General features: G+C 39.8%; 2 protein-coding genes and 1 non-coding gene across 4 annotated transcripts in view; 1 reads left to right on the top strand and 2 right to left on the bottom strand.

Annotated features, from left to right (window-relative positions):
* The window catches only part of ITGAE (integrin subunit alpha E), a gene marked incomplete in the record, with an annotated part of 67,740 nt that extends 62,356 nt beyond the window's left edge, over window positions 1-5,384 (bottom strand). The window contains 1 exon segment of the mRNA XM_035027497.1: window positions 5,314-5,384. Coding sequence (XP_034883388.1) covers window positions 5,314-5,350 — 37 coding nt within the window.
* The window catches only part of NCBP3 (nuclear cap binding subunit 3), a 35,136-nt gene continuing 12,386 nt past the window's right edge, over window positions 4,974-27,723 (bottom strand). The window contains exons 4-14 of one of the 2 annotated variants that reach the window (XM_035027499.1): window positions 18,103-18,228; window positions 16,070-16,198; window positions 15,782-15,858; window positions 14,947-15,055; window positions 12,963-13,062; window positions 12,560-12,663; window positions 10,479-10,770; window positions 8,525-8,679; window positions 6,931-7,092; window positions 5,942-6,104; window positions 4,974-5,476 (exon numbers count right to left, since the gene is read on the bottom strand). In XM_035027499.1, coding sequence (XP_034883390.1) covers window positions 5,368-5,476; window positions 5,942-6,104; window positions 6,931-7,092; window positions 8,525-8,679; window positions 10,479-10,770; window positions 12,560-12,663; window positions 12,963-13,062; window positions 14,947-15,055; window positions 15,782-15,858; window positions 16,070-16,198; window positions 18,103-18,228 — 1,526 coding nt within the window. In that variant the 3' untranslated portion in view covers window positions 4,974-5,367. Of the gene's footprint in view, window positions 6,105-6,930; window positions 7,093-8,524; window positions 8,680-10,478; window positions 10,771-12,559; window positions 12,664-12,962; window positions 13,063-14,946; window positions 15,056-15,781; window positions 15,859-16,069; window positions 16,199-18,102; window positions 18,229-27,723 lie in introns of both variants that reach the window. The other variant, XM_035027500.1, reaches the window with a different exon arrangement.
* Window positions 21,073-21,182, top strand: LOC118025367. Its single transcript, XR_004683302.1, has one exon. It is a non-coding gene; the product is annotated as a U6 spliceosomal RNA (small nuclear RNA).

The raw sequence follows: 27,723 nt of genomic DNA, 5'->3' as shown, positions 1-27,723 counted from the left end.
TTATCTATAGCACAGGAAACTCCCACTTCAGTGCCTCACAATCCAAAATAGACTTTTGAGCCAGCATTTCCCTAATTGCTCCCAGGAACATCAAAATCTTGTGAAATGTTCATAGAATTTCATTTAAAAAAAAAATGCTTACCATATTTTTTCTTCTAAGATTTATTTTATAAACATGTAAGAAAAGTTCTGGATTTTTGTTGGTCAGATTATGCAATAATCTGCCTTGAAGCAAGTGTGATATTCTCAAAATTATCAAAAACATTCTGTCCTTTTAGTTCTTAAAGGAAAAAAAAAATGCTTTTTTAACTTCTCATTTGTTTCCTGTTATATAAAGTTTAAAAGCAAATACTTATATACCCAATTGATTTGTACAGCAATTAATTAATCTGTGAAGCCATGGTTCGCTGTTACTGTGAACCCAAACGGCCCGTTTGCATTGCAGCATAACTTTAAGAACACTCGAGTGAGAGCTGGAATTGCTACTGGAGGCAAAAGAGCTGCTGCCTGAACAAGTTTTCTCTTTGCCTTCTTTGGACTGCCGTTACTTTCCTCTCCCATAGGACCCAAAGCTAAGAACTGGCTCAGTAGTCCCTCTTTGGGGCCTCTCATCCACCTACCAGCTTCCTTTCCTGCTCTCCTGGGGCAGATGAATGCTTTCCAAAAAAAATATTCTACATGATTCTCTTGCAAATTCTTCATACAGCAGGTAAACTTCAGCTCAGATATGGCCAGATCACCAAAATTTGAATTTTATGGAGGTCTAATTAATGAGATTTTTTTCTTATACAAGTACGGTTTATGCACTTCTGAATAATCTTCCTTTTTCAATATGGTAGTGTCAGCTAGATTTCGACTAGCCTGTAGGCAAAGGAATCAGAGCTGGGTTGTTACCATAATTCACTCGTTTACCAAACACTTTTTAAGTACTCCTTACTCTGGACTGGCATGGTGGGAGGATACAGAGATAACATGAAGACACCTGCTCATTAGGAGCTCACAGGCTAAAAGGGAAAATAAAACATGAACATCAAGTATTGTGTGTACAAGGCAGAAAACATGGACTAGCCTGTAAGAGGACCCCAGGCCTCAGAGAATGAAGCTGTTCCTGCAGCTGGGGGATTTATACATTCACCGCATGTTTATAGATAACCTGCCAGGTGCCAGGCATGGCTCTAAGACTGGAGAAACCCCCATGACCAAACCAGACATGGTGCCTACTCTCATGGAGCTTACAATCTAGCAAAAAAGACAAAGTAGGAACAGGGAATTACAATTCAGTGTATAGCCGTGCTGGCTTTAGGGGGTGGTTACAGAGATTTGGCATCATACACACATTTCACTTAGGCAAACACAATGGTATATTCTCCTGAAAAAATTTTTAAAAAGACAAGAAAAAGGAAAACAATTTTAAGTCATTTGGGCCATTTCACCTGCCCCTCCACTCACCTAAGGTAAGCTTGCGTGGCTTGTTACAGTTCCCAAGAGCCTCTTCAAAAGTGAGTTGCTTGCCTGAGTGAGTTTAACACCTAAAAATAAGTGGGGTTTTTTTGCACAATATGGCCCTCATTGCATGCCAACCACTTCAGCTGGAGCTCAACCAAACAAACTATGATCTGTTCCCACACAGGCAGAAACCAACTGTGCTGGATCTCACGATGCTGGTTTTCAACATGGCATGTTCCCCACGATTTCCAAGAGGAATTTTGATTACACTCCATTTTTATCTTAGGTGTGACTGTATAGCCCAACCTTGAAATGAGCAGAGTCTCATTCATGACAGTACTGTGTAGCAGGGGCCCATAACCTGGCTCTGGAAGTTGGAGGCAGCCACCTGGAGTGGTCTCTAAGTCTTAGAGGATGAGGGAAAAGAGAAGGCAAGGCTTAGGCAGAAGGAAGAAAGGTCCAGGGGAGTGTGTCACTGCTGAGGAAGAAAAGCACTAAGCAGAGTTTGAAAGGCTGGTGAGATCAAGATGGGTCCAAGTAACTAGTGGGCACAGGGCAGGGGAGGTTGGGGAGAACAGGCCAGAGATACCAGAAGTTAGATTTTGACAAGCCTTGTGAGCTATCATTGGAGTTTGGAATTTATTCCAAGCTTTGGAAAGGTTTTAAGCAGAAGAATAACAGAATAACTTTCTTAAGAAAGTTCATTCTGAAGCACACGGAAAGATGCCCAATATCATTATACATCAGGGAAATGCAAATGAGAATCACAAGGAGCTACCACTTCACATTGCGAAGTAAGTGTTGTCAAGGATCGTGGAAAAACCAGAGCCCTCAAACACTAATGGGGAAAATGGGAAATGATGCAGCCATTTGGGAGAATGGTCTGGCAGTTCTTCAAAAGGTTAAGACAGAGTTACCGTATGACCCAGCAATTCCACCCCTAGATATATAACCCAAGAGTAATGAAAACATGATCACAAACACTTGTACATAAATGTTCCATAGCAGCATAATTCACATCAGCCAAAAGTGGAAACAACCCAAATGTCCATCAACTGATGAATGGATAAATAAAATGTACTGTATTGATACAATGGAGTATTATTCATTAATAAAAAGAAGTTCTAATACGGGCTGCAACACCGATGATCCTCAAAAATATGTTTAGTGAAAGAAGCCAATCACAAATCGCCACAAAGTGTATGATTCCATTTACATGAGCATTCAAAATAGGCAAATCCACAGAAACCAAAAGTAGTGGTTGCCAGGAGGGAAGAGGGACTGGGGAATGATTGTTAATGGATATAGGGTTTGTTTTTGGTGATGAAAATGTTCTAAAATTGACTATGGTGATGGCTGCACAACTCTGTGAATATACTAAAAGCCACTGAAGTGTACACTTTTTTCCTAAAATTTTTTATTTTTAAGTAACCTCTATACCCAATGTGGGGCTCGAACTCACAACCCCGAGATCAAGAGTCGCATGCTCCTCCAACTGAGACAGCCAGGTGCCCGTGAAGTGTATACTTGAAAGGAGTGAACTGTATGCTATGTAAATAATAGCTCAGTAAAGCTGCAAACAACAAAAGTTCACCCCAGCTGCAGTGCACAGAACAGAGGTGGAGGGATGGGATACGGGGCAGAGATCAGGGAGGAGGCTGTCACAGGGATGAAGTGGGAGAAGACAGTGATTGAACTAAGGGGAGGAGTTCATGGGACGAGAAAAGGGGCCAGAGGAGGGCTTGTCACAAGCTCCACAAGTTCTCCTGGGTAGCTGGTGTCTCTCCCAAGAGGGAGAGTGGGAAACAGAAATGAGGTATCTGCAATTACTATCAAGCAGCAGAAATGTATTTGTAATCTCATATGCATAAAGGCTAAGAAGAATATAGAAAAGTCTGTAGCCCTGCTGCCCACATAGGTAAGGAGCGCCCAGGCACACTGAGCTGCCACTAGGGGGCCATCCTAACTGTCTACCCTCACTCCCAAACTCCAAAGAAAGGGCCTGGGCACTCACAGCACATGTAAGATGTGGTTAACATCTGAGTGCCTGAGTGTGGGCCAGAGAGCAAGAGGAGGTGGCCAATAGTAACTTGGGGAAGTGAAATCTTCAAAGATACTTTTCTGGGGTCTGTGTTAATTTGTAAGAATTGCAAGGCTGCTGAAGTGGGCATTTTTCTTGGTTAGATCAAAGGCCCAGTTCTGACTACACACCACCACCTTTTCAGAAAGCCCTCCCTGATCTCTAGCAGGAGACTGGCCAGGACTATAAGGCCATGGGAGAGATGGGCTCAAACTACTGGTGGAAAAGGTCATGACTGGGAAACACAGAAGGGCTTTTTTTGAACACTGCTGAGACCACATCAGTTAGGACCCTGACCACAAGGACATCTCTGTCCCACTAGAAGACCCAGAGACTGTAATGGAAATGGGATGGAGGTCAATCCCTGCCCCAAATCTCATGCATGCCCTTCTTGACCCTCCCCACACCTGCAACAGAAACCAGTGCTGGCCAGCCCACCACAACCATTGCTTCGGGAAGAGTAAAACACCACTGAGACGCACCAACAAAGTCAAGAAGCTCTGGTACCAGCCCATTCATTTGCCAGATGGGAAAACTAGAGGCCCAGGCCCATGGAACAGAAACCAGGGGTTGGCATCCAGGTCTCGGACTCTCAAGTCCTTGTCCTTCTCACTCTACCAACTCCCCAAACCTTGCCCTTCTCAAGAACCTGGCTCTCAGCTGTACACTCCACAGGGCAAAAAAAGCGAAAAACCTCAGAAACGGTAAGTCTCAACTGGCAGAGAACCAACTCTCTCCAAGAATCCGATGAGGAAGCAGAAACATACAGTAGTTAACAGCTTCTCATCTTTCTAAAGGGAGTGAAAGGCAGGTTAAGCAACAAAACATGGTGGAGTACAGCTGTTGCAGCTCTCAAGTCCCACAGCCCTTTCCTTCATTTCTTAGCAGCAGTGTTCTGCATTCAATCACACCACACTGTAATCAACTATCAATGCCACAAGTCAAGATCCTTAGAATCCAGGGCTGCACCAGGTACTGAAACACTCCAGACAGGTGAGGAGTTGTGACATCACAAAGCGACAAAGGCTTACTATCTCTAATTCTTAAGTTCTAGTGAATTGAAGTGAAACACTATTTTTAAGCTTGTAGAGGAATACAAACATTAAATACTTCAAAATAAAGATCAAATAGGAAGACAAAGTAATCTACTGACTTTAAAATAATCGGAACAGAGTTTAGAAGTAAACGAGAAATAAACAAACTAAAATTTCTATTACTATTATCTTATTTGCCAGTTTTAAAGATATCTTCAGGTGCCAGAACTCAGAAATAGAAAGAATAAATACTAATGTATCACTTCTGAAGTGATAATAAACAACAGGACCCCATCTCAGATGGATGGATTTTTTTCCTACAGTGGCCAAAAAGCAAGCTGAACACTATATACCGCAGACAGACTATACAATTAGGATCATTTAAAAATAATGAGACTCCTCTCTTTGCCTTCTTCCAAAGTATATAATATATATTTAACAGCACACATTAGACACCACTTGAGCTTCCCTTGTAGCCAACAGGAAATATTTTCACATATAAAAATTAAAAATTTAAACTTTTAAATCATTAATATTTTTAAACATAATACAGACTTAAAAATTGTTCAACATTAACCCATGACCCCACCTCAGCACAAAAATCCACCCAAATCCAGAAGTCACAGTTTTTTGTTCCTAAAAATCCCACAGCACTGAACTTGATCTTCACTTCAAGCTGATTAGCTAAGATGCCCCTAACAGAACTCCCCAGGGAGGAACGGAAGCACGATCGATGCTGCATCTCTTATCTACCTGGGCGGCACCGGTGCACCTCTGAGGTCAGGTCCATGAGATCCGGCCCCCACACTAGGGTCCTGGAAGGGTGAGCTGGCAGCTTCCCTCATCTTCCCCCTCGAAGGCTGTCCAATAAGCACCTGGGAATTGACTTTTCTTGGGAAAAGGGTGCTGGTAACAGCTGTCAGGGCCAAGGCAATAGTGAGAAGTTCAGTTCTCTGCTCTTTGGATGAACTGTGTAAAACATTTCTTTAAAAGCACAATGTTAAAAATATTAAGAAAAACGTCTACAAAATCTGGAGGGCTGCCTTTTCCTCAAAGGGTAAAGCTTGTGGGGTAGTGGGGAAAGGATTGAGGGCCCAGAACTCTTACTCTGCAGCAAAATATAGACAGATGCCCTTCAAAACACATCACATTCTTAACATGTCTTGCTGAAGCAGCAAGAGCTGAGGGTGACTGTGTAAGAGCAGGAGGGGCGCCAACTCCTGCGGGGGAGCGGAGGGGTCCTACTGTGCACCCCACCCTGCACGAGAATGTCAGATTTTAGTGCAGCTGCCATTAGCCCCAAGGGCGTCAGGACTCTGCCTCTGAACCAGAGCTGCTTTCCCGACTAACTTCAATCTGGAGAGATGGTAAGTTATCTAACCGGCTCTTCTTTTGGCGAGACTGTTCTTTCTCCTTTATCAGAGCCCCCCATGCCCTTTGCAGCTCAGAGTCATCTTCCTCAGTGCCTGGCGCCCTGTGATCCACCTTCTTCGTGTTCTTTTCTTTGGTCTTGGGTGCAGATCCTAAGCGCGTCCATAAACTACCTGTTTGGATGAGAAGGCATTTCAGTTTTGGTGGTCAATGCTGAGAAGCAGGGGCATTGCCATCACCTGATGTGCAAGAAACACTGGGGAGGGGTCTGTGGCTCCTGTAAGCTCTCTGCAGCATGAGGAAGGTAATCTCATTTCCCTGGCTATCATCCCTGCCTGCAAACTGAGGGATCTTTGGGTCCCACAGCTAGGGGACGTGTGCCTCCCATGCATATCAGAATCACCTCGGAGGCTGCTTATGCTATACCTGCCCCTCCCTGGTGAGACTCACCATTCTCTGTAGAGCTTCATTCTGCCAGGAGTGGGCCATTCCCAGATCATTCCCAGCTATAAATTCTGCAAACTGACAGGCCTGCTATACTGTAAACTTTCAGAGAGTTGGCCCACTATCCATTAATTTTTTAAATATACTTTATTAATATCTAACAATAGAGAAGTATGTGTTTAGCATTTCATAGCATACTACACTATAAAGGCAATTAAATATTTTATTTATAAAGAATTTAACAATGTGAAAAAATGATCACAATAAAATCCTGTATGAAAAAAGCAGAATATGTATATGGACAAAGATGTGAATAGAAACTTAAGACTAAAAAGTATTTGCACTAAACAGAAAGAACCAAGGCTGGTTTTGTATTTTTTTTCTATTTTCTAAATTTTCCATACCCTTATTACAATTATGATGACTATAACGGAAGAGGAAAAAATAATTTATTTTTGACATACGCTATTTCCTGGCTTTGACCAACAAAGTATTTCTATGCTGTAGTCTGCTCTTACCCAATTCCTATCCCCCTCAGTTTTAAGTGTTACCAACCTGATTTCTTCTCCCGAGTATCAGAGTAGAGGCCTTTAATGTCTTGCCTGGGAACACCCAGCCTACTATGTACATCAGAAAAAGGCTCTCTCCGAAAGACTGGGTTACTACCAAAAGCCTTTTCTGGAGAATATGGTCTTTTTCCTAACCGCTGGCGTATATCTAGAAAAAGGAAAAAAAGTATTACTGTGACCAAGCATGTGTGCTTTGCTATCGATATTGTCAACCTGAGATCCCTGGAGGACCTGGTGCCAAATCTCCCCAAACCAAGACAAAGAGCCTGACAAAATCAAGCTTCTAAAATCCTTCTCTCTATATAATCAGTCCGGATTCCCCTAGGAAAGTTCAGACATCGAGGCTTCCAGTGGAAAAAACCTCTCGGCTGACTGCTCCAGAAAGGAACTTCGGACACAAACTCAGCTGTTTCGTTTCTTGTGCGTGTGTTTTAAGTAGAACCAAGCATACCAAAGAATTTACAAACATTTCAGCTAACAAACAATACTCTAAGTTCCCTGAGGACAGAAACCACAATCTTTGAACATATAAGGAATTCTTAATAAACTTATTACATTTCACAGTAAATGTAATGAGACTGACAAAAGCAAAGGATCAAGGGAAGATATGACAAATCAAATTTGTTTTTCCCTTCCGCCAAACCTCCTCCAAGGAATCTGTCCTCTTGAGCTCCCCCTGACAATAAAAGCAACAACACGTTTACTAGCAAGTCACTGTACTGCAGCTTTCATCCATCTTGCTTATTACCTCAGAGAGAAGCATCCCCAACTTTCTGGTTTCTCAGGCCTGAGTTCTTTGGCTTCTTTCCCTTTGCTCCCTCACTTCCTAGTGCCAAGTCTTCTTCCTTTACAAGTTTTGATGTTCTCATCCATCCATCTCCACTCTCCCAGATCTGGTTTAGACCCTTGTTACTTATTTAGCTCTCTACCCTACCCCACCCTGCCACAAATTATCTTTCTAAAATAAATGTAAGATCAGTTTATTTTCCACCTCAAAAAACTAGGTTTGCCAATGGAGATCCCACTCCCTCCCCGAGCCTTGCTCTAAAGCCACTTTCTTTAAGCAGCCCTCCACAATTCCCCCAGTAGACCCACCTCCCCTCTGTGCTCCCACGGCCTATTGCTTACAGACCTAGTAGAGCACTTACTCCATTCTGTTTTGGGGTGGAATTACCAGAATGTGTGCACTCGTGTTTCTCCATCTAAGTGCTATGATGACTTTGCATCTAACCCAGGGCCTGGCACACAGCAGGCATGGCCAAGTACCCACTCTGCACATGTATACTATCTAGTTCAAATTCTTGACCATTTACACAAAACCCAATTTAATTTCTATCATCCTATGTATAAAGTATATCAATGACATACAGAGTAAAATAATTGGGACATAAATATTGAAAGCTAGTACTGCAAAAGTACGATTATTTTTCATGTCCTAAAGTTTCAATGCCTAACCCAAAATTTAGAAGTGATGAACTAGGACAACTAAATCAGTTCATTACTGGCAATGTTTTATCCAAGGACCTACCTCTGCCCTAATTTGCTTTCTGGAGCTCAGAACCACAAATAAACAACAATACCTGATTTAGTATTGCTGCCTGGTGGCCGTAGACGTGTGTGCTGACGTTTTTCATCTAACAGATGTCGGACATCTACAAATTTCTCAGTTGGTAATTTGTTACCAATTCGGTTTTTGATATTGCTTGTGGATACAGTATCTGCCCTCATGGAGTTCCTTTAAAAAAAAAAAAAAGCACAATTAACCAACTTCAACTGTGGGATAATGACTATGCAATAATCTCATATATTTTGGAGAAAACAATTTAAGAGCCCAATCTAATATAGCCAATATTCACTCACAAATACCATATATCAGTAATTATTTGCTTACAAAAATAATGATCAGCTTCTTATAAAGAGATCAGGGCAAGTAGGCTTCTGAGTTTTCCAGTGTGGTTTCCACAAATGGTATCTGTAAACTATCAAAGAATGTGTAATTGCAAGTCCCAGTACCCTCCCTTCTGGGACAAATGTTGAGTAAGGCCTGCAAAGGGCTCAGGGATCTCTGTTCACCCAGGCTGTGATTTTGCTGTAGTCAACATACAACAGTCTACAATCTCTTTCTTTAAAGGGCAGACTTCTCTGTCAAAGACATCTGCTACCATGCTAGGCACCAGCATTATTCTGGCAGCATTCAACACTGGAAAGTTCTCTGAAAACTAAAAATAAGGATATGAGCAGAGCCATATAAACGAACCAGATTGAATTGTTTTTCCTTTCCCCAAATACACTACCACGAACACTTAGAGAGAGAACCCCTAGACCCCAACACTTTGAGTTGTGCATATGCTATCTGCCCTTAGGAATCTGTTCATCCCCACTAGTCATCAAAGAAATACATATCAGAATAACTATTTTTTTGGTCCACAAAATTAGCAAAAATTAGAAAGAGTGATAAGACTGGTGAGTACATAGGTAATAGGTTATAAAGTGAGTAAAACCTTTTTGGAAGGAAATCTGGCAACACGGATTTTTTTTTTTTTTAAGATTTATTTATTTTGGAGAGTGAGCGCGCGCGCGCGCGCGCGAGAACAGGGGTGGGCGGGGAAGGGCAGAGGAAGAGGAGAGAGTCTTAGGCAGACTCCATGCTGAGCCCGACGCGGGGCTCGATCTCACAACCCTGAGAGCATGACCTGAGCTGAAACCGAGTCGGATGCTCAACCAACTGCGCCACCTAGGCACTTCTAGCAACACCACATTTTTAAATATATATGTAGTTTTGTGCAATAACTGGAATTCAAGAAATTTATCTAGTTAGTGCAACTGTAAGAAAATAGAAACCTACATATCTATCAATAAGGAATTGGTTAAATAAATCATGATACTTTCAATGTACTACATCTGGGTGAAAAAAATAGAAGTCTACAATATATTAAACAGAAAAAGCACACTGCGAAACAATATAAATACAACCTCATTTTTGTAGAACTATGTAATTTCTCCATGTGCTAGGTATATACATAAAATTAGCAGGAAAGTTATTCATTTAATTGTTAAGTCATTATTTTAGGAAAGGTGCTATTATGGATGATTTTCACTTTCTATTACTGTCTATCATTTTTATAACAAGGATTACTTCTTGTCTATTTACAGGAAAAACTGGATGCTTTTATTCAAATTCTTCAATGGACTGAAATTAGAACAGATAAAAGTGATTATAAAATTAAGAGGAGTTAAGAGAAAGTTACGAATTAGTATTTAAAATAAAATAAAGGGGCGCCTGGGTGGCTCAGTTGGTTAAGCGACTGCCTTCGGCTCAGGTCATGATCCTGGAGTCCCAGGATCGAGTCCCATATCAGGCTCCCTGCTCAGCGGGGAGTCTGCTTCTCCCTCTGACCCTCTTCCCTCTCGTGCTCTCTGTCTCTCATTCTCTCTCTCTCAAATAAATAAATAAAATCCTTTAAAAATAAATAAATAAAAAATAAAATAAAATAAAAAGCTAGCATTGATTAAAAAAAAACAAACTATCTTTACCTAATATTTTTCAACTGGGATTCCACTTCATCAGCATACATGGTCATTTTCATGCTTTTCTTTGGTGAAGGAGTGGAAATCATTTTCAATTCTAGGTCATAGTCCATTTCATCGGAGTCTGAACTACTGGCACTGGACTGCCCAGAGGTGCTCCGCTCCCGGGGCTGCTTGAGAGCTGGCAGCTCCTCGTGGTACTCCACCACCACCCTGTCATCTGCATCCATGTCCTGGTCCTCCTCTGCCTCCTCCTCTTCTTCCTCTTCAATGGGTTCCTCTGGAACATTTACTAGTCCTAAGAAATTTAACCAAAACACATTAGGAAAAGCACTAAAACTAACAAATCTGATTTTCTACTCTACACTGGTGACCTTTTTAAAAGGTGGGGTTCCCATGCCCGAGATCTTACTGGAGCATTATCTGTAAGTTCCAATCTAGTTGCCATTCTGATACCTACAACAGAAGAATGGCTAGTACAGTATGATCTAGTAACCTGATAGACTATCATAAAGTTATCTAAAGTACAGTTGATTGTCATTATTCATGAATTCTATATTTGCAAATCTGTCAAATTTATTTGTAACTCCATATCAACACTTACAAAGGTGTTTTCATGGTCATTTGTGGACATGTGCAGAGTGACAAAAAAATTGAGTCATCAGCTATGCATATTCCCAGCTGAGGTCAAATGAGGCAACACTCTGCTTTATTTCAGCTCTCATACTGTAAACAAGTGCCCTTTTTGCAGTTCATTAAGTGCCATGCTTTTCATATTTTTGTGGCTTTTGTTGGTGATTTCATTTAAAAATTTTTAAAATGGCCTCCAAGTGTACTGCCAAAGCTATCTTGTGTTCTTAAGCCCAAGAAGGCTGTGATTGCCTTACAGAATAAACACGTTAAATAAGCTCTGTTCGAGCATGAGTTATAGTGCTGTTGGCTGTGAGTCCAATGTTAATGAATCAACAATATGTATTAAATAAGATGTCTTTAAACAGAAACACACATCCGAGGTTATATATTGATCAGTTGATGAAAATGGTGTGACCAGAGTCTCCGAATGGTTTAGTATTCACTATATCAACGATCACAGTGACTTTATAGAACATAACCACTATGAATAATGAAAATCAACTGTAACTTTAAAGTTCATGGAAAAATGCTTCTAAGTGGGAGATGACTATAAAATATATGTTAACAATTATATATATTATGAAAAGAGACAAATAAATGCAAAATGAAATCAGTTGTTTATGTTAGCGTGCTAGAATTAGGGGCAATTTGCTTTTTCATTTCTTTAATGTAAATATAAAGATTGTATGATAAGAATACCTTAGAGTAATTGAAATTGGAAACCTGTAACTGTGTAACAGAAAAGTATATACAGTTTTAAGAAGCAGATTTCAAATATACAATTTTGGATATACTCATTAAATAAAAATGATAGACTTCACCTGTCCCTGTTACAATGATAAACATGTTATCCCATGTTTGTATGCTGACTTAGCAGTTCTACAAAGCATGTAGAAGATTCTACAGATTAGATTAAAAATAAAAAATCTTTATAAAACATAATGAAAACGGTTCTTTTATAAGCACCAAAACAAAGAAAGAAAGGAAGGAAGGAAGGACAGAACAAAATGAAACCCAAGTCATGGTATCTCATTTAACAGAGGCATTCGTGTGCACAAGCCAATAAGCATAAAACACCAGACATAGCAGCCTATTTTCATCATCAGACAAATAATAAAATCAAGTCATCTGATAAAATAACTTAAAAGATTTTCATGCAGCTTTTGATATTAATAGTAGAAAAATTAGATTCCTACAGAAAATTTTCTTTCAATTTTTCCTATGTCATATTTGGCCTTTTTTGTTAGAACAGCTTTTATTAAATCATTTGACCTCTTTTGTATGGGCAATTTAAAATTAATCGTGACTTGACTTACTTTCCTATATGTTGGCAGAGGGTGAGGGCAAGGAAGAGAGGATGATAAAGTTTGGAACCTTAAAAGACTGTATTAAGAATAAGAATATGATTTCGGGAGCCAAACATGTGTCTACCCAAGAGCTGAGCAGGCAACTACCGGAATGTCGGTGTTTATAGGACGTCAAGCCAACGTCATCCCCAATCAGGGCTCTCTTCTTGATCACATCCCGCTGAATGCGACGGGAATGATATCTTCGCTTCCTGCAACATTCCAAAATAAGCACATAGTCAAAAACCAACAGAAAGGACCTTGAAATCTACTAATTAAATTCAACTATACACTGATGAAATGTTAGGTGCTTAAACAGAGACATTTTACGTGAAACTCAAACTCAGCCTTTCATACCATTTACCCTAGAGTTAAGAATCGTGAGCTCTTTCTTCTTGTCTTCCTTCGAGTCCACACATGGTGTTGACATTCCACTGCAGAATACCAACTGAGGGATTAAGAAAAGCTTACATAGTATTTAAACTATTGTATTTTAAAGTTCTAGACTCACCAAGAATTACTAAGAATTCCTTTCATGCCTCCGTAATTTGGATTCCCATATTTCATGTAATACTGACTTCTTCTGGCTGCTCCAAGTTCCTTTTTGTCATCTAAAAATTAATTACGACAGTTACCTAGGATTTCCCACTGGTATGAAGACAATGTTGAATGGTTTAAAAAAATGTTTTCCATAGCTGGGATCAGATCAGCACAATCTGCCAACAAAAGGGAAAGATACGCTACAAATATACACTCTCAGTGCCTACAAAAGCAAAGCAGTGCAATATAGAGGGGGTGGAGCAAAATACAGAGATCAATGAGGTTAAGCTCCCGTTAAGGAGCTGACTGACCTCATAGAGAAAATACTATAACAACAATAATAATACAACATATAAGGTTCTAAGAAGCTTAAGAGAGCTTCAGTCATTATAGCTGTTCAGGAATAAAAAAGGCTTTCCAGAAGAGGTAGCATTTTCCCTGCCCCCCTGAAAGATGACATTTGTTTCCAATAACAAAGGAGTATTAAAGAAACAGATTATATATATTCCATGTATCTGGTAAAACATTTTTTCCAATCATGACGTTCCTCAAAACGGCTTACAGAAAACAGCATAGCACCATTTATCTAGAATGCACTCAAATAAGCCACTCAAATGAACATAGATAGAGAAGTTCACTTTTGTCAGGTTAAAGTGCCAGTTAATAGAAAGAAATGATCATACACATTTTCGTTGAGGCACTCACTGACAATAACAGATGAATACCAATGCACATGTATCCAGTACTATAAGTAAACAGTGGCACAAGCCAATATGTGCACCCTTTAAAAACATGCCCACCAGCTCCTTGGAGAATGGCTGATTCCAGATCTGGGACAGGGAAAGTACAAGTTGAGTCTGGAAAACAAGATGTTTTACTGTGCCATAAAGAAAGAAAGTGCTCAAAGAATCATGAAGGCACGTCAAATTAAAAGAGCTTGAAGGGGCTCCACTGGCCAAATTCAAGAAGATTTGTAAACCGAAACAATGATATGAATGAATAACCCACTGAGTAAAATAAGACTCATGAATCTAAACTGATATAATTAAGTAAGTAAATAAATAAATGGGTAGAAAGAGAAAGTTCTTCCTTATAACAGAATGCCAACTAATAAAGAAATGTAGTTAAAAAGTCATCAATGGATGTTGAGTGGAAGTATGATGAGCAAAAGTCTATTTACATAATCTCAAAGTACCTCCCACAAATTTTTATATTACAAATGGAAATACAGGAGAAACCTGGCAATCATTACCTTAACCAAGTGAGAAAAGTTAACATCTCCAGACATGGGACAAGTAAATATCATGTGTCTCCCGACATGATGCACTGCAAATGATACAACAGCATTTCTGTGGTACTCTTGTCTAACACACACAACCCGATTTAATCAGGAGATATTGGACAAACCGAAACTGAGGGGCAGTCTATAAAATAATGAGCCTAGACCCCTTAAACATGTCTCAGTCAAGAAAAATAGACCAGAGGAGTATTCCATATTCAAAATTCATACATATTTTAATGCACACCAGAATCATTGTGCACAGAGAGCCTTACAAATTTAAGAGGCTTTTAACTCCTTAGAGAATTAGAGCTGAATGGCACTATTAGATGTCCAGGAAGAAATTGCTGTGATGAATAAAAAAGTATAATTTAAAAATGTATTAATAGTTCAGATGATAAATTGGCTGAAACGCACAGAGAGCAAACTAGCTTTCACAGAAAATAACTTCCTTTAGCCAGAAATCACAAAAGTATACAAATAGCTAACATTCACCTTCAAAATCTGAAATTCAACTCAGGCAGCAAGCCATCATTTCACAAGCACAGAACATTATAGCTTGAAGGGACTTTGAGATTACTTGACCTAACTTCCTATTCAAAAGAGAAGGATGTCACTCAAAAAAAAAAAATGGCTTAGATTACAACTAAAAATTAATGCCAAATATCACAGTTACCTTTTGTAGCAAATCTCATGAATAACCTATTTCCTTTAGCAAGTTTGTTAGCTGGACGAAGATCATTTCTTAGCAGAGACTCTTCTTCTACTTGAGACAACGTGTCCAACTTAGGAAAAAAAGAGCATTTTCAATATAAACATTAAAGCTTCTTTCATATTTATTCAGTAGCAAAGTCCCCATTGGGAAAGCATTCTTTAACAATTGTTGAACCATGACAGCACATGTTCTTCTGAAACATTTCTAAGTCAGAGGTCTTCCCTGAACACCTTGTCTAAAGGAATAGTCTCCATCATTCTCTATCTGCTTACCCTTCTTTACTTTTCTCCATAGCACTCCTCACTTTCTGACATTATATTATGTATCTGTGTATCTGTGTATTGTCTGTCTTCTCCACTAGAATGTATGTTCCAAGAGAGGAAGGACTTTGGTTTGATGCTATATCCACAGGACCTAGAATTTGGTATAGAGTAGGTACTCAACAAATATTTTTTAAATGAATACACTTTAATATTTCCAACAACAGCACATGCCCCATTAGGAAATATTCTGTCACTTGTTTTTTCTTAATTTTATTGATTAGATAACACTTCAAAGTACTTCTCAATAAAACCATTTTCTTTTATACAGAAGTATGAGTACTATTCTAACATTTCAAGAAAAATCACTCATTACAGCCATATGAACTTAAAGGCCAGGAGCCTGGTGTACCCTCAAAAGGTTTAACAGTGAAAGCCAGATGAAGAACACAATTTACTAAGTCCTTAAGCCTTAAATAAGACAATAAGCAGTTTTTACACTAAAACCTTATATATATCTTTGCCCTTTTACTAACCTCTATATCACTTGAGTTCTCATCTTCAACTTCTCCTTCTTCAGCCTCATCATCATCTGAACTGTCTTCCTGCTTGTCTAAAATACAAGGGACAAGATGAACCTTCATAACTCCATCTCATGTAATTTAAAAGTCCAATATTTCCTATTTACTGATGATCCAAAGCATCACAGCTTATTTTAGAAATAACTGACAATGAGACGCTATATAATGCTCTGCAGAAAAACCTAAACCAACGGTGTAAAGAATAGGACTTTCAGCCCTAAAGTCCCTCCTTTGTGTTGTTACCTTTTTTACTTTTCTCAGATGACCTGTCCTCATTGGCATCCCTGCTTCTTATCTTGTCCAGGGCTGGCAGAGAGCTCATATTGATAAGGGCTCGTGTGGCTGTCATTTCATCCAGCCAAACCACATTACCTAAAACAAAATGTAAAATAAAACATTACATCACATCCAAATGGTTTAAGTTTTTAAAAAACAGAGACTGCAACATATTCATTGCTTTGGCCTCATATAGCTACAGGTCAGTATCAGTAAATGTATGAACTAATGAAAGTAGTACAGAAAGTGGTAGTAAAACCTCTTTGATGAAATTAGCCTAGAGCTGCATTCCCAAACTGGGTTCCACAAAATAACTGTAAAGTATTCCATGAGAAAGGGTTCTGCATATTAAAAGTGCCTGGCTCAGTGAGTATTGTATAGTGTTAGCAGTTCTTGTGGTGATGATGATGATGATGACAAGAAGACAACCATCAAATAAATTTAGATTATCCTTTATACTACTGCCCTCTACAGGGAAGCCGTCTGTTGTATCTTGTCATTCAGACACACTAATGATTGTTTCCCACTGTGAAGTGTGGATGACAATGATATCCATGGAGTATATACAATGGAGGCATGACAGCCACTTGGCTTTGTAGCAACTAATTTAATCTGCTTATTTCAGCAAGAGAATTTAACAAGAAAAAGGTGTTGAAAAGTCTTATAGAAATCTATTTAATTTTGTTTAAAAGAGCATTTCTCAACTAAAGTTACCTTTCCATTCTCAGTTTGGAAAATGAACATCTACAGATTCTCACTTTTGTTACGAACATGTGACATGGCCTTGGGCAAACGATTTTCCTTCTGTTTCTCAGTTCTGATGTACAACATGAGTTAGGAAAACTGGGTAAATCTAAAGGGTCCCTCCAACTCTAATATCCCTTAGCTACAGTTTTAGTGACTTAGATCAGGAGTTAGCAAATTACAACCTGCAGGCCAAATCCAGCCCACCACCTATTCACTTATTTATTTATATTTATACCAGCTTTATGTACATATAATTAATTAAATAAGTAACAATAAACTACACATCCACCATGTTTTTTACTAAAAAAAAAAAAAAAAAAAAACAATCCTGTGGAAAGCAGCCAGGCTTGTTCAGTAACATATTGTCTATGGCAGCTTTCATGCTACAATACCAGAGCTGAATAGATGTAACAAAACAAAGACTGCATGGCCTGCAAAGCCTAAAATATTTATTGTCTAGCCCTTTATAGAAAAAGGTTTGCCAACCCTTGATTTAGATAGCATAAATTAAGCGAAAGGAAAAATGGAGAAAACTCTTCAACTCAGTCATGTTTCTTCTTTCAATGAAAACACTGAATCAGTATCTTCTAAAGAAAGCAGCTGGAAAAACCAGGCAGCTATTCAGGGTATAACCTAGCAGGTCAGCAAGCTGGCAGTAAGCAAAGCCAGACTAGAAGTGACTTAAGACAAGAAGCCAGCGGAATGATTACCACAGGTCCTACCAGACTTGGAATAGCGAGACAAGTAAAAATTACAGCTAGTTCACAAGTTGGAGAGCTCATAGGTTAGGGCAAGCAGGTGAAGTTTCAAAGCAAGCAGAGGTGAGAGGTCTCATACAGTGTCAGAGGGTTCCAGTTTAGTTCTAAATCAAATACTAAGGCAGAGCCAGCCCTGTGAAGAGCTATATGGGAAGGTGCGATGCCCAAGTCTATACAGTTGGATCCACCCCTCTGTTGGGAAATTGTGGGAGTTAAAGAGGCCTCAGTCATGTACACAAGACTCAGATGCCAGCAACCAACCTCCTAGATTCCTGGTCATCACATCTGAGCTGACTTGGAATACTCATGGAATATGATCTGGCAGATTGGCTAAGGCATTCTGGTTCTCATCAATGGACAATCTTTCTCCCCTAGGCTAAAGGCAGAGGTTAGGGCACAGACGAGTAGTCTCAACCACAAATATTCACCATCTGAGATGGCAAAATTAAAATCATAAACAAAAGCATATTCAACAAAAAACTTGCATGTACTTACAGGAGGTATCATCCAGCCATTCAATGTGAGCAGGAGGATATTCTTTAAAATAGGAAAAGATATCCTGGGTACTCATCTCATCTACTCCACAAATGTAGATTGTCTCCAGTCTCACTTTGGGGATTGCTAGAAAAACAAGACACAAAAGAGATGACAGAATTTTCCCCACCCACTAATGCACATCCCACCAGTAGTCCTTTGTGACAATTCAGATAACATGTGTTTAGAAAAGAAATATGCTAGAAGAGATGACAATTACTTCAAAAGAAATGAGATAGGACAGTAAGGTAAACTATTTTAATTTTTATCACAGAGCAACAGCATTAAACAAATGATCTAATTCAGAACAGGCATATTAGGCTGAGAAAGATTAAACAAATGGTGTTGGTAAAACACATGCTATCTCTCCCCAAATTAACCTGTAGTAATTAAAGCAATAACAAATTCAACAGGATTACTCCTTGAACTTGACAAGCTGATTCTATAATTTTAGAATGTGTATCAAATAGAGATGTGTAATAGCCATGACAATTCTGAAGAGATGCTGCTCCTGAATATAAAGCAAAGTATGAAACTAAAGAAATCCTACAAAGCAATAATAAAATGATAGCCCAAAATAAAAATGAACATGAGCACACATTTCACACAAAAGGAAATAAAAAAGGCCAATAAACGTATGAAAAGACAGCTGATCTCACTAGTAATCAAGAAAATGCACATTAAAACAAAACACAAGGGCGCCTGGGTGGCTCAGTCGGTTAAGCGTCTGCCTTCGGCTCAGGTCATGCTCCCAGGGTCCTGGGATCAAGTCCCACATTGGGCTCCCTGCTCTGTGGGGAGCCTGCTTCTCCCTCTCCTCCCCACTGTGCTCTCTCACTATCTCGGTCTCTCTCTCTCAAATAAAAAAATCTAAAAAAACAAAAAACAAAACAAAAAAAACACAAGCTAATTTCATTGCCCATCTGTTTAGTATAGCCACCTTCATTAATTAGCTGGATCTTCTGGATAATTTGCTGCAGCTTCTACATGCTTGGTACTTTACCTTGTGCTTTTTATGTTATAGAGATAGATGACTTCTTAAACCTTCTTAAACCTCATGACCCAATCTCTGCTAGCTTCAAACTTTTCTTCTGTAGCTTCCTCACCTCTCTCACTCTTAACAGAATAGAAGAGAGTCGGGGCCTTCCTCTGCATTAGGCTTTGGCTTAAGGGAATGGGCTGGTTTGATCTTCTATGCAGACCCAAAGCTTTCTCCATATCAGCAAAAAGGCTATTTCAATTCTTATCATTCGTGTGTTCACTAGAGTAGCACTTTTAATTTCTTTGAGAACTTTCCCTTTGAATTCACAACTTGGCTGTTTGCCACAAGAAGCCTAGCTTTTGGCCTATCTTGGCTTTTGATGTATCTTCCTCACTAAGCTTAATCACCTCTAGCTTTTGATTTAAAGTGAGAGACGTGGACCCTCTTTTCACTTGAACACTTAAAGAGGCTGTTGTAGGATTAGTAATTGGCCTAATTTCAATATTGTTGTGTCTCAGGGAATAGTGACCCAAGGAGAGGGAGAGAAACGGGAGACCGACCAGTTGGTAGAGCAGTCAGAATAGCCACAACATTTATCCATTAAGTTCTCCATCTTGTAAGGGAGTGATTTGTGGCATCCCAAAACAATTACAATAGTAACATCAAAGATACTGATCACAGATCACCATAACAAATACAATAATAATGAAAAAAGTTTGAAATACTGAATTACCAAAACGTGAGAGAGATTCAACGTGAGCAAATGCCGTTGGAAAAATGGCACCAACAGACCTGCTCAACACAGGGTTTCCACAAACCTTCAATTTGTTAAAAAAAAAAAAAAAAAAAAGAAAAAAAAAAAGGCAGTATCTGAAAAGTGCAATAAAATGAAGTGTTCCTGTACAATTTGATGATATTAAAAAAAATAAAATATAAACCTAAGGGTAAGTATTTGTGTACACAAATACCTAGAAAAAGACCTGGTATAATTCACACTGATAACAGTTGTTACCTCTGGGGAGGAAGAAAGGTTGAAGGCTATAGTCAAACAGGAAAGACCTGTAGTCTGAAAACTATAAAACACTAATGAAAGAAATTCAAGACGATGCAAAGAAATGGAAAGCCATTCCATGCTCATGGGTTGGAAGAACAAATATTGTTAAAATGTCTATATTACCCAAAGCAAACTACAGATTTAATGCAATCCCTATCAAAACACCAACAGCATTTTTCACAGAACTAGAACAAACAATCCTACAATTTATATGGAACCACAAAAGACCTTGAATATCCAAAGCAATCTTGAAAAAGAAAAACAAAACTGGAGATATCACAATTCCAGAGTTCAACTTATATTACAAAGCAGTCATAATTAAAACAGTATGGTACTGGCATAAAAACGGACACATAGATCAATGGAACAGAAAAGAAAAACCAGACATAAACTTAATAATTATATGGTCAGTTAATCTTCAACGAAGGAGCAATGAATATACAATGAAAAAAAAGACAGTCTCTTCAACAAATGGCACTGGGAAAACTGGACAGCCACACGCAAAAGAATGAAACTGGACCACTTTCTTTGACCAAACACAAAAATAAACTCAAAATGGATTCAAGACCTAAATGTGAGACCTGAATCCATAAAAATCCTTGAAGAGAGTACAGGCAGTAATCTCTCAGACACCGACTGTAGCAACACTTTTTTAGATATATCTCATGAGGCAAGGAAAATAAAAGGAAAAATAAACTACTGGGAGAACATCAAAATAAAAAGTTTCTGCACAGCAAAGCAAACAATCAACAAAACTTAAAGGCAACCTACTGAATGGGAGAAGATATTTCCAAATGACAGATCTGATAAAGGGTGAGTATCCAAAATATATAAAGAAATTAACACAACTCAACATCCAAAAACTGAATAATGCCATTTAAGAATGGGCAGAAATGTTTGCTTTGGCTGTACACATACTAAAACTGGAATGATACAGAGAAGATTAGATTAGCATGGCCCCTAAGCAAGGATGACATATAAATTTGTGGAGCCTTCCATATTTTTTAATGCAAAGCTAAATAAGCCAGAGAAAGACAAATACCATATGATTTCACTCATATGTGGATGAGTTAAGTAGTTAAGAAACAAAACAAAGAAGTAAAGGGAAAAAATTACAAGGAGAGAGACAAATCAAGAAACAGACTCTTAATTACAGAGAACAAACTGATGGTTACAGAGGGGAGGGGGGAGGAGGGATGGGTTAAAGAGGTGATGGGGCCAGGGGAGCGGAGCAATATGGCGGAGATGTAGGAGACCTAGATTTCGTTTGGTCCCAGGAATTCAGCTGGATATGGATCAAACCATTCTGAACACCGGGCGCCTGGGTGGCTCAGTTGGTTAAGCGACTGCCTTCAGCTAAGGTCATGATCCTGGAGTCCCAGGATCAAGTCCCGCATTGGGCTCCCTGCTCGGCAGGGAGTCTGCTTCTCCCTCTGACCCTCCTCCCTCTCATGCTCTCTGTCTCTCATTCTCTCTCTCTCAAATAAATAAATAAAATCTTTAAAAAAAAAAAAAAACCATTCTGAACACCTACAAACTCAACAGGAGATCGAAGAAAAGAACAGCAACAACTCTCTGAACAGAAAAGCGATCACTTTCTGGAAGATAGGACGTGCGGAGAAGTGAAACCGAGGCGATATTAGGGAAGATAGACGGTGGGGGAGGGGGTCTCCGTCGGCCACTTCTGGCAAGTGATAGAGCCACGGAGCACAAAATCGCAACTTTTAGAAGTCAGCTCTGCTGAGGGACATTGCTCCAGTGGCTAAGCGGGGGGTGGAACCCTCTCTGGGACAGTGTGGTCTCGGGACCCTCGGGGTCAGAGAAAGACCGGGGGTGCCTGAGTGCAGCAGAGCTCCCAGGTATCGGAGCGGGGAAGCCAGCTGCAGAGACGGAGCCCAGGCGCGGGCTCTCAGCTCAGGGTTGCCATAAACCATGATCCGTGGCACAGTCAGGCCACTGCTCCTCCAGCAGGGATCCAACAAGCGGCAGATCTGGGGAGACTCCCCTTCTTCCCCCGGGAGGAGCAGTGCGGGAGCGCACCGCAGGGATCTGCTGGGTTTGGAGACTCCACACGGGGTAGGGTGCTGGAGATAGAAACGCTCGGTCACAGGCTGGGTAAGCACGGAGTGTGGCCGGAGACCGGGGAGACAGGAGTGATTGACTGCTTTTCTCTGGGGGCGCACTGAGGAGTGGGGCCCCGAGTTCTCGGCTCCTCCAGGGCAGAGATTAGGAGGCCACCATTTTCACTCTCGTCCTCCAAAGCTGTATGGAAAGCCTGCAAGGAACAAGAGCTCCCGAGAGAGGGGGAGAGGGGGAGGGGGGAGAGGAGGAGAGGAGACGAACCATGACAGACGATGGACTCTGAAAAACAAACTGAGGGTTCTAGAGGGGAGGGGGGGGGAGGATGGGTTAGCCTGGTGATGGGTATTAAAGAGGGCACGTTCAGCATGGAGTACTGGGTGTTATACACAAACAACGAATCATGGAATACAACATCAAAAACTAATGATGTAGGGCGCCTGGGTGGCTCAGTTGGTTAAGCGACTGCCTTCGGCTCAGGTCATGATCCTGGAGTCCCTGGATCAAGTCCCGCATCGGGCTCCCTGCTCGGCAGGGAGTCTGTTTCTGCCTCTGACCCTCCCCCCTCTCATGTGCTCTCTCTCTCTCATTCTCTCTGTCTCAAATAAATAAATAAAATCTTAAAAAAAAAAACAAAAAAAAAACTAATGATGTAATGTATGGTGATTAACGTAACAATAAAAATTTTTTTTAAAAAAGCACCCGAGAGCAAACCTGAGCGGATTCCTTAGGCCAGACCCGGCAAGGGCGGAGCAATTATGCCTCCGGCAAAGACATTTGGGAAACACAGCAGGTCCCTCCCCCAGAAGATCAGCAAGAACAGCCAGCCAAGACCAAGTTTACCGATCAATGAGAACAGCAGAACTCCAGCACTAGGGGAATACTGCACATAGAATTCACGGCTTTTCCTCCATGATTCTTTAGTCTTTCAAAGTTAATTTTTTTTTTTAACTGTCTTTTTTTTTTTTTCATTTTTCATTTTCCCTTTTTCAACCAACATCTTATCAATCCCTCTTTTTAAAAAATATTTTTTATGTTTCATTTTTGGAGCCATATTCTATCCCTTCATAGTAGTTAACCTTATTTTTGGTGTATATATATATATATATATATATATATATATATATATGTTGTTCTCTCTTTAAAATTTTGAGATACAGTTTCTTCAAACAGATCAAAATAAACCCTAAATCTTTAGTGTATGGCTTTGTTCTAGTCTCCTGCCTGATCACATTCTCTCCCTTTTTTTTTTTTTTAAATCCTCTTCTTTCTTTTTTGAACCAACTTATCAATTCCTTTTATAAAATCTTTTATAATTTTCATCTTTAAGTCATATTCCATCCCTTCATCGTATTAACCCTTCTTTTTGTACATATATGTTTTTCTTTCTTTAAAGTTTTGGGAGACACTTTCTTCTAACAGAACAAAATATGCCCAAAATCTACTGTGTGGCACTGATCTATGCAGCAGCCTGAGCAAATTTGATCATATTGGTTTTTTTGTTTTGTTTTTTGTTTTTATCTTTTTTTTTCTTTCTTTTTCTGTTTTCTTTCTTTCCCTTTCTTTTTCCCCGGTTTCAGGTCTTTTCTGATTTGTTTAGTGTGTATTTTCTGGGGACGTTGTAACCCTTTTAGCATTTTTTCTCTCATTTATCTATTCTCCTCTGGACAAAATGAGAAGACGGAAAAAAACACCTCAACAAAAAGAACAAGAGGTAGTACCGACTGCCAGGGACCTACTCAATACGGACATTAGTACGATGTCGGAACTAGAGTTCAGAATGAAGATTTTAAAGATACTAGCTGGGCTTGAAAAAAACATGGAAGTTATTAGGGAAACCCTTTCGGGAGAAATAAAAGAACTAAAATCTAACCAAGTCGATATCAAAAAGTCTATTAATGAGGTGCAATCAAAAATGGAGGCTCTAACTGCTAGGATAAATGAGGCAGAAGAGAGAATCAGTGATCTAGAAGACCAAGTGATGGAAAATCAAGAAACAGAAAAAGAGAGATAAAAAAACTACTGGATCACGAGGGCAGAATTCGAGAGATAAGCGATACCATAAGACGAAACAACATTAGAATAATTGGGATCCCAGAAGAAGAAAGAGAGGGGGGGCAAAAGGTATACTGGAGCAAATTATAGCAGAGAACATCCCTAATTTGGGGAAGGAAACAGGCATCAAAATCCAGGAGGCACAAAGAACCCCTCTCAAAATCAATAAAAATAGGTCAACACCCCGACATCTAATAGTAAAACTTACAAGTCTCAGAGACAAAGAGAAAATCCTGAAAGCAGCTCGGGAGAAGAGATCTGTAACCTACAAGGGTAGAAACATTAGATTGGCAACAGACCTATCCACAGAGACCTGGCAGGCCAGAAAGGACTGGCAGGATATATTCAGAGCACTAAACGAGAAAACTATGCAGCCAAGAATACTATATCCAGCTAGGCTGTCACTGAAAATAGAAGGGAGAGATAAAAAGCTTCCAGGACAAACAAAAACTAAAGGAATTTGCAAACACGAAACCAGCCCTACAAGAAATCTTGAAAGGGGTCCTCTAAGCAAAGAGAGAGCTTAAAAGCAACACAGACCAGAAAGAAACACAGACAATATACAGTAACAGTCACCTTACAGGCAATACAAGGGCACTAAATTCCTATCTTTCAATAGTTACCCTGAATGTAAATGGGCTAAATGCCCCAATCAAAAGACACAGGCTATCAGATTGGATAAAAAAACAAGACCCATCGATATGCTGTCTGCAAGAGACTCATTTTAGACCCAAAGACACCCCCCAGATGCAAAGTGAGGGGGTGGAAAACCATTTACCATGCTAATGGACACCAAAAGAAAGCTGGGGTGGCAATCCTTATATCACACAAATTAGATTTTAAACCAAAGACTGTAATAAGAGATGAGGAAGGACACTATATCCTACTTAAAGGGCCTATCCAACAAGAAGATCTAACAATTGTAAATATCTATGCCCCTAACATGGGAGCAGCCAATTATATAAGGCAATTAATAACAAAAGTAAAGAAACACTCGGGGCACCTGGGTGGCTCAGTCGTTAAGCGTCTGCCTTCGGCTCAGGTCATGATCCCAGGGTCCTGGGATCGAGCCCCACATCGGGCTCCCTGCTCCGCGGGAAGCCTGCTTCTCCTCTCCCACTCCCCCTGCTTCTGTTCCCTCTCTCACTGTGTATCTCTCTGTCAAATAAATAAATAAAATCTTTAAAAAAAAAAAAAAAAGTAAAGAAACACATTGACAACAATACAATAATAGTGGGGGACTTTAACACCCCCCTCACTGAAATGGACAGATCGTCTAAGCAAAAGATCAACAAGGAAATAAAGACTTTAAATGACACACTGGACCAAATGGACTTCACAGACATATTCAGAACATTCCATCCCAAAGCAACGGAATACACATTCTTCTCTAGTCCCCATGGAACATTCTCCAGAATAGATCACGTTCTAGGTCATAAATCAGCTCTCAACCAGTACCAAAAGGTGGGATCATTCCCTGTCTTTTTTCAAACCACAGTGCTTTGAAACTAGAACTCAATCACAAGAGGGAAGTCGGAAAGAACTCAAATACATGGAGGCTAAAGAGCATCCTACTAAAGAATGAATGGGTCAACCAGGAAATTAAAGAAGAATTAAAAAAATTCATGGAAACCAATGAAAATGAAAACACAACTATTCAAAATCTTTGGGATGCAGCAAAGGCAGTCCTAAGAGGAAAGTATATAGCAATACAAGCCTTTCTCAAGAAACAAGAAAGGTCTCAAGTACACAACCTAACCCTACACCTAAAGGAGCTGGAGAAAGAACAGCAAATAAAGCCTAAACCCAGCAGGAGAAGAGAAATCATAAAGATCAGAGCAGAAATCAATGAAATAGAAACCAAAAGAACAAGAGAATAGATCAACAAAACTAGGAGCTGGTTCTTTGAAAGAATTAAGAATTGTGGTTTATACAGGGGTGCCTGGGTGGTGTAGTTGAGCGACCGAGTCTTGGTCTCAGCTCAGGTCATGGTCTCTGGGTAGTGGGATCAAGTTCTGTGTTGGGCTCTGGATGGAGTCTGCTTGGGATTCTCTCTCCCTCTCCCTCTGCCCTTCCTACTCATGCTCTCTCTCTCTCAAATAAATAAATCTTAAAAAAAAAAAATGTGGTGTACACACACACACACACACAGAGGAATATTATTCAGTCATAAAAAAGAATGAAATCTTGGGGTGCCTGGGTGGCTCAGATGGTTAAGCATCTGCCTTCGGCTCAGGTTATGCCCAGGGTCCTGGGATCGAGCCCCGGATCGGGCTCCTTGCTCAGTGGGAAGCCTGCTTCTCCCTCTCCTTCTACTGCTCCCCCTGCTTGTGCTCTCTCGCTCTCTCTGTCAAATAAATAAAATCTTTAAAAAAAAAAATAGAAAAAAAAAGAATGAAATCTTTCCATTTGCAACGACATGGAAAGAGCTAGAGAGTATTATGCTGAGCGAAATAAGTCAGTCAGAGAAAGACAAACACCATATGATCTCACTCATATGTGGAATTTAAGAAACAAAAGAAACAAGCAAAGGAAAAAAAAAGAGAGAGAGAGAGAGACAAACCAAGAAACAGACTGTTAATGGTTACCAGAGCAAATGGGGGTGGAGGGATGGGTGAAATAGGTGATAAGGATTAAAGAGTACATGTATCGTGATGGAAAAAAAAAAAAAAGTAAATAAAGTCAGACCCTCCAAAAAAAGAACCTCAGCCTTAACCAGGATTGTGTTACTTTTTTACTAAATACTTCAGTATGTATCTCACTTAATCTTTGTAGTTGTGAAATATGCAAATACATCAATAAAATTTTTTTTAAATACCTGTGTATCCACCACCTAACTTAATGCTTAATATCTTAAAAAGATTTGAGGCAAATAAAACATGACATAGAGAACAGGCCTGTGTAACTCCTCTACATCCCTTCTCTCCCTCCCTTCTCTGAAGTAATTCTGTCAAGAATTCAATATCCATTACTCCCAAGTATGTTTTCATATGTCTATTTAAAACAAATGAACCTAGGGGCACCTGGGTAGCTGAGTCGGTTAAGCGCCCCCAACCAGTGATTCTGGCTCAGGTCATGACCTCATGGGTCATGGGATCCAGCCCCCACGTAAGGCTCCGTGCTCATCAGGGAGTCTGCTTGGGATTCTCTCTCTCTTCTCCCTCTGCCCCTTCCCTGCTCACACAAGCTCTTTCTTTCTCTCAATAAATAAGTCTTTAAAAACACCCAAAAAACAAAAGCAAAACAAATGAACTTAAAAGTATTTACATATTTACTTAAAAGTATGCGAATATGTTCAGATAAAAAAATGTTTAACTACTTGTCATTTTGAAGAGTAAAAGATAGGTTTAATTAGAAACCATATAGGGATGGTCAGACTCAATCAGCTGAGTACCTTCCTACCAGCCAGATT

Source organism: Mirounga leonina, unplaced genomic scaffold (assembly GCF_011800145.1).
Source record: "Mirounga leonina isolate KUSES-001 unplaced genomic scaffold, KU_Mleo_1.0 Mir_200, whole genome shotgun sequence".
Classification (NCBI taxonomy): domain Eukaryota; kingdom Metazoa; phylum Chordata; class Mammalia; order Carnivora; family Phocidae; genus Mirounga; species Mirounga leonina.
The sequence above is the reverse complement of the archived record's forward strand: the minus strand, read 5'-3'. Positions and strand labels throughout refer to the sequence as shown.